Source organism: Chiroxiphia lanceolata, chromosome 8, assembly GCF_009829145.1.
Source record: "Chiroxiphia lanceolata isolate bChiLan1 chromosome 8, bChiLan1.pri, whole genome shotgun sequence".
Taxonomy (NCBI): Eukaryota; Metazoa; Chordata; class Aves; order Passeriformes; family Pipridae; genus Chiroxiphia; species Chiroxiphia lanceolata.
In genome coordinates this window covers 34,254,775-34,266,286 of record NC_045644.1, presented here as the reverse complement: position 1 = coordinate 34,266,286, position 11,512 = coordinate 34,254,775, and the positions used below count along the sequence as shown (strand labels likewise).

The 11,512-nt window shown below is 54.3% G+C and overlaps 1 protein-coding gene across 2 annotated transcripts in view; it reads left to right on the top strand.

The window, feature by feature from the left end:
- The first annotated feature begins 2,171 nt into the window (after positions 1–2,171).
- UNC5B (unc-5 netrin receptor B) overlaps positions 2,172–11,512 on the top strand; it is a 53,646-nt gene continuing 44,305 nt past the window's right edge. For both annotated transcript variants that reach the window (XM_032695438.1, XM_032695437.1), the window contains exon 1: positions 2,172–2,256. In XM_032695438.1, the coding sequence (XP_032551329.1) occupies positions 2,184–2,256 (73 nt within the window). In that variant the 5' untranslated portion in view covers positions 2,172–2,183. The remainder of the gene's footprint in view (positions 2,257–11,512) is intronic.

The following is an 11,512-nucleotide window of genomic DNA, read 5'->3' as shown; positions in this document are numbered from 1 at the left end:
TTTTTTCCCCCGCTCTTCAGCCTTTTCCAGCACGTCCCAGTGCTCTGTAAATACCGGCTCAAGTGCAGCCGGGTGTGAGATGCTCGAGGTAGCACTCCAGGCAGCTGCATGGCCGCGAAGTGCAGGTGGCCCAAGCGATGTGCCACGAGTTCCTCCTGTTTTTTGGGGTCTGGCTGGGGCACCCATGGGACTGGCTGAGGGCGAAGGTGGCACCTGGGCAGCAGGAAAAGCTCATGATGGCTCTGGAAGGTTCCCAAAAGGTGGATTTTCATTTTTGGGGTGATGGTTTGCATGCAACACCCCAATTCCACTGCTGCTCCATCCCGTCAGAATTCACGCTGCCCCTGCGAAGGCGACGACCAGGCTCAGCCCTGGGAGCAAACCCGCGTCTGGAGCAGCTCGTGGAGCCTGGAGAGCCCCGGCGCCAAACCCACGGCCCCGGTTCCACCGGGCTGGCGGCGGCAGCACAGGCTGTAATTACCGCCTGCCTGCCAGGGCTCCTTCGCCCCCACTGCCCTACCCCGAGGAGCTGAGCAGCTGCCAGCAATTAAAAGTAGTTAGCAGTTCCCATGCTATTTTAACCATTTATAGGCAGCCATGGCAGCCCCTTCCTTAGTGGGAAAGAGTGGATCTTGCTGTCACTCAGCACTGCACAGCCCTGCTTGCACAGATGCCGCTGCAGCACTGCTCTAGCGTAGTGTGACTTTGCTGAATTTGGGGTTCTCTCCCCCAAAAAGGGCCTGCTGAGTCCTTTTCCCCCCCTCCACTGAGCAAGGGGCCAGGGTTGGGTTTAAACCCAGCTTGAGGAGGGACTCGCCAGGTGGAAAACTGCAGCCCCAACAAGGTTTACAAACCTGTAAGTTTGTTTACAATTCTTTACAAGAAGGGAGATGTATGGATATCATGGAAGCACGAAATGGTTTGGGTTGGAAGAGACCTTAGATCATTTAGATCCAATCCCCTGCCATAGGCAGGGACACCTTCCACTATCCCAGGTTGCTCCAAGCCCTGTATAACCTGGCCTTCAACACTTCCAGGGATGGGGCAGCCACAGCTTCTCTGGGCAACCTGTGCCAGGGCCTCACCACCCTCACAGGCAAGAAATTCCTCCTAACATCTAACCTAAATCTCTCCTCTTTCAGTTTAAAACCATTCCCCCTTGTCCTATCACTACCTGCCCCAGTAAAAAGTCACTCTCCATCTTTTTTATAAGCCCCCTTTAAGTACCAAAAGGCCACGTATCGAGGAGCAGTTGCAGGATACCTCCCTCAGTGTAGGAATTTTATTTTTAATTATTTGTGTGTGTGTGCATATGTTATCTTTATGCTCTTGTGGGTACATCCTGTAGCCTGGATTTTAATGCCCACTCTTGGGAGTGGGGGGGGTATAAGAGTACCTGAAGGGAGCTTACAAGAAAGATGGAAAGAGACTTTTTAAAAGATTATGGACAGAACAAGGGGGGAATGCCTTTGCATGGCTAGAGAGGAGGTTTGGCTTAGATATTGGGAAGAAAATCTTCCCTGTGAGGACAGTGAGGCCCAGGCACAGGTTGCCCAGCGTAGCTGTGGATGCCACATCCCTGGAAATGTTCAAGACCGCCAGGCTGGACGGGGCTGTGCTGGTCTAGTGGAAGGTGTCCCTGCCCATGGCAGGGCTGAGTGGAACGAGATGGACCTTCAGGTCCCTTCCAACCCAAAGCATTCCATGATTCCATGATAAGCGTCCATTCCGCCACCCCACGGCACTCACATCGCAGCAGGACGCGCCGCTTCACTCGTGCAAAGTATTTTTGCAGGGGGAGGAGGACGCGGCGGGGGAGGGGGGGGGACTCGGCGCCGAGCGCGTTGCGGGGCTCCCCCTTGTGCCCGCTCGGCCCCACTGCACAGCGGGACCCGCCGCTCCGCGGGTTAACGCGGGTCCCCCACCCCGGCCCCGCAGCCGCTCTCCCGGCCTGGCTCCATCCCCGTATCCCGGGACGGGGCGGGCGGAGGTGCCGGGGGAGGGAGGGAGAGCGGCTGAGCCCGGTCGCAGCTCATCGCAGGGATGGAGGGCCCCAGGCCCCGCCCCCAGGCCCCGCCCCCGGCCCCGCCCCCCGTGCCGGGCAGCCCGGCAGTGGCGAGGCGGGCGGGCAGCGCTCCGCTCCCGTCCCGATCCCATCCCATCCCGGTCCCAGTCCCGCCGCCATGCCGCCGCCCGCCCTCCGCATCACCCTCCTCCTCCTCCCGCTGCTGCTCCGCCGGGCGCTGGCCGCCGCAGGTAAGGGGGGCACAAGTTTGGAGGGGCTGTGCGGGAGGCTGTAGGGTGGGCAGCGACCCCCCCCAAAAAGTTCACTGCCGGTTGTGGTGGTCAGCCTTGTGACGCTGAGTTCGTGTTTGTTTTGGTTTTCCTTTAAGATAAAGGTTGAGGGGTTGGCGGGGGGGGAGACTCTCCCTCCGCGCCGTTTGGGGGGGATGCTCGCGGGGGATGCGGGCTGGCAGCGCCCTCCGCGCTCGGGGGATGCTCCGGGCCGGGGCGGATGGTGCTCCGGGTGGGTGGGAGCTGGCAACGCTCTGCGCTCCGGGGGGGATGCTCCGTGGGGATACGGGCTGGCAGCGTTCTCCAGTCCGGGGGAGATGCTCCGTGGGGAAACGGGCTGGCAGCGCTCTCCGCTCCGGGGGGGATGCTCTGGGGGGATGTGAGCTACCAGCGCCGCTCCCTGCCCGCCTCGCCGTGCCGCTTCCTTATATTTCTCTCTCTCTGTATATAAATATATTTATTTTTCTTGGCAAAAGCAAAACAAACCCAGCCCTGTTTTTGTAGTATCGCTAGCTGCGATTCCCCGGCGTGTCAAAGAAGTGATTATTCAGCCTGGATTTTTTTTTTAATCTATTTTTTTTTTAATAAATCTGCTTTTTCATAAGCCGAGCCACTGATGGCCAGGCAGCCAAGTGGTCTTTTCCTACGGCTCTTCAAAGTTTCCTGTGCGCAACGCAATCTTGTGATTGAGATGCACTTAAATCCAGCCCTTCCGTCAGTAATCCCTGCCACATACAAGAAACAGAGGCACCTCTCTCCTGCTGCCCTCTCTCGTTAGGACTCCTGTGATCAAATTCAGCCTTTCAGCTGTGTTTTTCCCCCCACACCCACTCCACAACTCCCGAACATCCTCAGCATCTCGGGACTCTGTCCTTTGTCATCCTCCGGCGGTGGCAAAGCAAAGGTGCCGGGTGTTTATTCTCCAGGTGTAAAAAGACGTGCTCGAGTGTAGAGCTCAGAAGTGGAGCCCCATAAAGTTTCATGGCTTTTAGAGGTTGGAAGAGACCATAACCGTGATGGGCAGGGTAGTCATCCCCGTGGGAATTCGGGATCTCTCACTCCCCGCAGCTTCTGGCGAGGGTTCGAGGACACGTTGCAAAGCACAGATCGGTCTTGTTAGGAGTTGAAAGCGTCTCCTGACAAGCTGATTTTCTAGGAAAATGAACCAAGCCTTCTTTTCTGAAGCGTAATTAAGGTGACGAGGAATTTTAGGGAGGGAGTTTAATTAGATTAATATTTTTTCCGCCTCCGCCACACAAAGATCCAGTGTGTTTGGGCGAATGGGAAACAGGAATGGCACTACTGACTTTATTCAGTGGCCTGGACGTTCCTGCAGCGGCATCTTCCAGCCGGGAGAAACTCTCCCTCGTTGGGAAGGGAGAGGTTTGAGGGCTGGCAACTGGTGTCCTGCTTGGCTGGGAGTGGTGCCGTGGTGTAGGGATGGGCAGTGAGGGGCCCGGAGGCTCGACATGGCGTGGGATGCTGGGGATGGGTTTGGGAGGGCTGGATTAGCCAGGCTGCTGTGGGGCAGGGTTTAGCTGTGACCAAGCAGTGGGGATGCCAAGGGGAGGGTTGGTGGTGCAGGACCCCTGTGCCTGGCTCTGTCCTCTTTATTTTTGTGTGCACCGAGTTCACGCAGGGGTTGAAATAAAACTGGGCAGGAGGGAGGGAGGGAATGAAGAAAAAAAAAAAAACAAGTTAAACCTGACCCACCTGGCTCAGTTTGAGCCTGGGGAGCTCTCTCAAGGCACGCTGGTAATCTGGCATATGTATGTCTGCGTATAATAAAGTTTTTAGCTGTAGAGCTATAATTAGTGTTTCTCCAGGAGTGTTGTGTAGAGGTGGCATGTGATGATGCAGAGGAGGAAGCTGAGACCTGGTGATCATCCGTTCCCTTCCCCATCCTTGCCTGGTTTTAAGGAGGGAGGGAGAGCCATCACCTAGAAAACAATTTTCTCTTTTGATAACAGAGAACTTACACATTGTTTGTGTTGGGTTTTGCAATGCAGGGGGAGAAGTGTTGTTTTGGGTGTGGGAGTGAAGCCCAGAAGCAGCTGGTCCACTCATCCATCCCCTAGACTGCTGCTGAGGGAACCCCAGTTCCCAGCACATCCCCCCATCCTGAGCCTGGGGCTTTACCTGCCAGGCTTCCTCCTGCTCCTCTGTGTGCACCTCTGGATAGGAGAAAACTCTGTGTGAGGATTTGGAGCTTGCTTGAGGTGAGGGTCTTTCCCTGAGGGCTGCATGGAGGTTGCAGAAGGGTGGCTGAAACCCTGGGGGTGATGCTGGAGGGGGGCACTCAGCTGACAAAGGGGTTTGCAGACAGTGTGGCACTGCCATCCTGATGAAGGACTGTCCTTCCATCCTTCTGCTCTATCACCAGCGAGAAAACACCTGGGGAGGAAGGGATATCAGCATCACTGTGAGCTGCAAGGACAGTGGTGGCAGGAGGCTGCCTGCCTGCTGCTGCCGTCGGGAGCAGATGGCCAGGGCAGAGCTGCTCCAAGACCTGTTGCTCATCCAATCCTGCCCTTTGGAAGTGGAGGCTTAAGGACAGTAGTATGTGGAAGGATCTGCTTTGTTTTTTTTGTTTTATCTCCTTCTCCTGTAGCTGGTTGGTTGTGGAGCCTTCTCTCTCCTAGAAGTGGGTGCTCTCTGTGTATGATAGCAGCAGGGTGAAATACCGAAACAACAACAACAAAAAAAGGAGAGAAATGGGAAAACACTGATTTAAAGAGGGCAGAATCTCTTGGAATTGGGTAGTTGGGGGGGTAGAGGAGAAATCCAGCTTGCATTTTCTCTGTTTAGAAAGCACAAGCACACGGCTGCTGACCCTGTAAGGAGCTTGGAGAGTCCATCTGTGTCCTTTATCTCCCTGTTTTGTATATCCCATGGGTCCCTTTGATGCTGTGCATGCTGGTTCCCTTTCCATCCCTGTCCTAGCTGTACAGGAATAATATATATAAAAATATCTAAAAAACAGATCTGTATTTTGGGTCAGTTAAGCGAGTCAAGATGCTGCAAGGAGCTTGGTTTTCCTTCCATTTCTAGCAGTGGCAGCACTTTTAAATCCTCAGCCCCACAGCTCTCTCCCTCCCAGTGTGTTTGGGGCCGGAGGATCATCCTGCCAGCCTCGTAGGTTATCAGGAGAGTCCTGAGCTGGGCTTTGCTGGGCCAAGCCAGGCTGGCAGGCGGGTGCCAGGAAGGCAGCAGGAAGGCGGGGAGGTGAGGGTGGAAGGGGCTGTATGGAGTCTGTGAGGAGTTCATTACAGCAGATGTTGGTGCCATAAAGCCACAGGTTCCTGCTGTTTCCTATTCACTTATATCCTCCCGGCTTTAGCGATGCTAATGCGAGTGAAAACATTTGCTGGAGCAGGAGAGAGGGGGGGAAATAAATCATCAGCCTATCCTCTCTGCCCCCTCCTGCCATCCCACTCGTGCGTCTCACCACAGGAAGGGGGGATTATCAGGGCTGTGGGGGATGCCTGAGCTGCTCACTGGCTGCCATCGGCCCCTCTGTGGCATTGCTCCTCCGTGGCATTTTAAGGCCCACTGGCTCCAAGTTTGGTTTTCCATAATATGCAAAACTGTAATTTGCTGTAATCAGTTGTATTGTGCAAGACACCCCTGCCCGTGAGTCACAGCACGGTGGCACCAAGCTGACACAGCCCTGGCCCATGGGATGCTGGGGTCTGTGAGGGGACCTGTGTCCGGTGACATGGAGGCTTGTTTCTCCTGGAGCTTCCATCCCTGGAAGTGTTCAGGGCCAGGTTGGATAAAGTCCTGGGCAGTCCAGTCTAGTGAGAGGTGTCCTTGCCTGTGGCAAGGGGTTTGGAACTAGATGAACTTTAGGGTCCCTTCCAACCCAAAGCATTTTGTGATTCCTGCTGCGCATCCTGGGCTGAAGAGACCTTGGCCAATCCTTCCCTGGGACTGCCAGAGCTCAGAACCTTAAGGTAATGTTGTGTGAACTGTGTTGTTCTCCCCTCTCCAAAAAAAAAAAACAAAACACCCCCCCCCCCAAAAAAAAACCAAAAAAAAAAAAAACCACCCAAGCAAATCAGAGCCTTCATGGTGTCCCAAGATTGGTGAACCAGTAGCTTTTGAGTGATGTGTCTCCTCACGTTAGGCTGGAGCATTGGAAAAAATCCTGTATGACCTACACTAGGGCTGGGAATTGCAGAGCTTTGGCTTGGGAGAGGCAGAAAGCCCCATAGAGCTGCTCTGGCTTCACACCCACCCTCCCAGGGACCTCTCTTGGTGGGAGCCTGGAGGCCCCTCGCTGGATGCAGCACCCTCCCTAACACTCCCTAAATCCTCCCTGTCCCTGCAGCCCTGCAGGCTTGGCTGACGCTCGGATTTTTATTGTCGAGGCAGCTCTGGAGTGTGGGTTTCCTTTTAGCTTCACGCTGGGGCTCCTTGCACAGAGAGTGATGTTGTTCTTGAGGGTCCCAGCTGGGTTTTGGGATAAATCAGTTATGGTCCCATTGGGGAGCAAAGTGCTAAAACGGGGGAGGCTGGGGATTCGGGAGGCAAGCAAGCATCCCAAAGGCTGCACAGAGTATTATTTTTGAAGCCTCCTGGTTTTTCGGAGGCCTGACTCACGGCGCAGGAATGCGCTGGGCTGGCAGCCCCAGACCTGCTCCTCGGAGGGGAAGAGCTGCCGTCCCCTCCTCCTCCTCCGGAGCCCGTTCCCGTCCCAAACCGCTGGGCTGGGCTGGTAGCAGCCACATGTTTGCTGAGCTTGGATTTTTAGGGGATTTTTTTTTTTTTTAATCCCTCTGCTATTTGCTTTTTTTTTCCTTCTGGTTTTCTTTTTTCCATGTAGGGGCTCAAAACCCCATTTTTTTATTTCTGCTGGGGAGGCTCAGCACCTCTGGATCTCATCGGCTGCATGGAGGTGAGGGAAAGGCAGACCGAGCCCTGAGATCTAATGCCAGCCAAGCTGGGAAAGGCTGGGCGAAGCCACGCTGGAAAATGAGGAAAGGGAAGGGAAGCAGGAATTATTTAGCACGGGGCTTGCTCCAGCGTGTCCTGCACTCTGCCTTTAATCTCCTGCGAGTCCCTCCCTGCTGCAGCCCAGCGTGGCCCCGCTCGAGTCTCCTCTGCTCTCTGCTGCCTTGGGTGGCTTCTCCCACTTTTTGGGGGGCTGTTTCCAGTTTCAGTGGGCTTCTTGAGACCCACACAGACGTGTCATAGCTGGGTTAGGTTTGGAGTGAAACGCCTGAGGCGATAGGCCCCCAAACTGGGGGTGCAGGCCTGGTGTAACTGGGGGGGTGTTGAAGCTGTAAGCCTTGATGGCCGGGGGTGCATCTTGGGGTGAGTCTGGTAGAGGGACTGTGATGACAAGTTTGGCTCCCTGTGTCCCTGCAGGTAGCCCAGTGTTTCTCTGTGGAGCCCACCACGGGGAAATTCAGGTGGGGAAAAAGCATGGAAGCAAAGCAATCCCCATGTCACTGCGATGCTCAGCTTGATGGGGAAAAAGTGTGTTTTTCTTTGGTGTGAACTCTCCTTCCCATCTTTCCCTGGGCTTTGCCAAGCTCCTTCCCTTCCTGCCTACCTGGAGCACACATGGAGGCCTCTCCTCCTTCTCTCCTCCTGCTTCAGCCCCTCTTCACTGGGGATTGATGGCCAAGCTCTCGCTCATTTAGGTGCTGGGAAATATTCCCTTTCCAGCTAATTCCTTGCTGACACGGCTCTTTGCTGGGGGAGGAGGAATTACAAGGTCCCAAGCCCTGGGCATGGCTGTGGAGCCACGTGGGGTATAAGCATGGGGATGGCAGTGGCACGGGAGTCCCAAAATTGGACTGTGACCATGACATAAAGTTTCCTCCTGGAGCTGAATTTATCCAGGTGAAATATGTATCAGGAGCTGCATCCCATTACCTGCTACACAGGGCTTGGTCTGGATGGATGGGGTTGACATAGCCCCCCAGATTTAAAAATCAAGTGGTTTTGAGCTATTTTTCCCCTTTGGCTTTGCTTGTTGTGTCAGTTTAAGGCAGTGCTGGTGTGTTGTGTTGTTTGTTGTCTTTTCTCGTACTCTGGGAGATGAAGGACACGAGTTGAGACACTGATATTATTACTTAAGAGTAATAATATACCTAGTTGTACAAGGAGAAAACTGAGCAGAGCTTTTCTCTCCTGGCATTTTGGGCCTGTACTGTCCCTTTCCTTGGGGGAGTGTGAGTCCCTTCAGGTGAGGAACAAGACCTGTACAGATTTGTGGGAGTCTCCCTTTGCACCACAATCTGTCTGCAGCAGTCCATAATATCTGTACATACATGTCTAGAGCACGGCTGCCCTCGCTTCTCTCCCCAGTTTATTCCCATGTCTTAGGGGAATAAAGGAGAAGGAGGAAAAGCACCACAAGCCATCCCTTCCCAGCTGGAATACCCAGGGCTGTGAGCACAGGCTGCCACCCTAATTGGTACAACCCTCTCATGGAGCCAGACACAAAAGTCAGATCCCAGCATCTCTCATGCTTCTGGGGGGTCCTGCCAGGGTGGTTTCCATAAAGACCCCATGAATAACCTTTGCTGCCCCCCAGCTCCCCTCCTTCACAAGCTTACGCCAAGCGCCAAAGCTGAGGGATTGTTTCCCTTTGAAAGAGCGTGGAAAATCCCATTTTGAGACGTTTAATGCGTATTAGATCCATCTGCCTTCCTCTGGAGCGGGGCCACCACAGGAGGAGAGGTGAGGACATCCCAGTGCAGATGGGTGGGCTTTGGGGCCCTGCAGGAGTAGCCCCAGCTGGAGAATCCATGCAGGTGGATAGCACGGGATGCTGGAAAGAGGTGTGGGGAGTGAAAAAACCCTGCAAAGCTTCCATAGAGGTGGAGAAATGCTCTTGATATTGATGTCGCTGCAGGTTTTTGGGTGCTTTGGCTTGTCCTAGGGATGAGTTTCAGCACATCTTGATCTATTGGACCAAATGGCTGTCCAGGTGCAGGTAAAACGTGTGAGAAGGTTTGAGTGCAGGATGGGGCACGGGGAATGCTCCTATAAGGCACAAGGATGCTCCTCCCCACTGGGCATCCCTCCCTGTTGGAGTCATGTGGGGACGGACGTGGTGGCTGTTAAAGGGTGGGAGATGAGGGCACAGCTGAGATGAGAGCAAGGTTTTCTTCACCCAGACTTTGTACTGTTGTTGCTTTGTGAGCTTTCCCTTTGTGGACCAACTCATCCCTGGGAGCTGCCACTGGCGTGGAAGTGACCCCTGATTGCTCCCTTCTCGCCACGCTCCCTCCTCTGTCAACAGCATTGAAATGCCTCTGCAGGTCCTCTTCCAGGATTTAAAGAAGGAGCAGCACCTTTGGGTGGGCTCCTGGATGTACCTACACCTCCTGGGGCGGTGACAGGGAGGGATGAGACGTGTCAGACCATACCCAGGCTTCCCGGCTGGATGGCTTGCGGAGGCGGGAGGCTATTAAAGGGTTGTGCTGCATTGTATAGCGTGGGAGTTTTCCTTAGGCAGGAGGTTGGAGAGCCCAGAAACTCCTCGGGACAGATTTAAATGGGAGAAGGGACACGCCTGGGATGCAATATTGCCGTCAGCAATTGTCCTCGGTGCTTTCTAGGCTGTGAGGTTTGGGGCACACATGGGCACATCCACCCAGCAGTGGTTGAAGGCACCAGGGTGGTCCTCAGTGGAAGACCTTGCTTCACTGACCGTCCAGTTTTCCAGTGGACTCACATGATATCTGGGAAACTGGAATACTTCCTTCAGGTGATGGTGACTGCTATTTGGAGGACTGAGAGCAACTGGAATGGAGGGCAATCCCATGGTTGGCAAGATGGTGTTTTGTCAGAGGTTGGACTCGATGACCCTGGAGGTCTTTTCCAACCTTAATGATTCTGTGATTCTGTAACAGGGTTTTATGGAATGAAGTTCATTCCTCTGGGTTGATGCCTCCCTGCCATCATTGTGGGGTGTGGCCTCCCCTCTCATGGTCTGTGAGCCGGGGCTGATCTCCCCCTGTGGAGACCTCACCATCCTATGCCATCACCCAGCTGCATTATTGGCTCCATCTGTTTGGGTTGGCTTGAAGAACAGAAGGAGGGTGTTTTCCAGCAGCCAGAAAGTGGTTGCTATTTAAAACAACTGAAAAAAAAAAAAATAATGTGGTCTGCTGCTTCCTTTTCATCTGTGGAGCCGAGCAAGCGTCCCCACCCTCACCTGAAGGGGCATCTCTGAAGGCCTTGCAGGGCCCTGCAAGTGAAGGTAGTAATTAGTGCTGGTCATGAGGGTGGATCTGCAGTGTGGCCAGGCTGTCTGCTGTGGGCTGGCCTGGGGCCATCACTGCCCAGGTGTGGGATCCAGCAGCCTCCCTCCACCCCTGTTTATCCCAAACAGGCTGGGGGTGCAACCTTTGCCTCCCCACTGCCGCAGCTCTTTTTGCAGTTGCTGGATGTTGCTATGGTGTTCCTGCACTGGAATATTATTTTTGAAGGTTTTTCTTTCCCACTTTGACAGATGTGAAATGTAGAGACAGGCTTGAAATGAAAGCATGGCTCCTCGAGTCCAATTACGCAGCAATTAAAAGTAATCAGCGGTCTGGGTCGCTGTGCCGGAGACGGGGTTCATTGAAGGGTTTTCTCTTCCAGCTTATCTTGGAGAAGCTTAAATGTCTGTCTCTTCTGCTGTCTGGGACCTGACTGGGGGACATTTCTGTAGAGCGGGCCAAGTATTGCTGGAAGTCTGAATTAGGCTGGAATTAAGCTGTTCCCAGTGCTCCCAGCTCCTCGCTGGGATGTCCCTACACAGCTCTGTAGGGTCTCCTCTGAGTTGCATCGGTCTGTGTTTAGGGGACAAGGATTTGGTGACATGGTATCACTGCTGGGTGCATGCCCAACTCTGTCACCATTGCCAGGGCCACTTTGGGCTGGAAAGAAGAGGAGGTGGCATTTTGGGCTCTCCTTCCACATCCATCTGCGCATCCACCAGGTCTGCGGTTCCGCTCGTCCTCCCCTGGTCTTCAGGAAGAGATGCTGACTCAGTTGTGGAAGCAGGTTTTCCTGCAGGATGTCTGATTCCCCTTGCACATCATTTTGGCTGCTTTTCTGCAGTCAGAGCCTTGCAAATGCTTCTTTCCGTGCTCCGGCGTCGGCACTAAAGGGATTTGTTTCGGGAGAGGGGATTTGGCTGTGGAGCTGAGCAGCACAGAGCTGCTCGGGTGAGCGGGATCCTGAGTGTGAGGAAGTGGGGTGTGGGCTG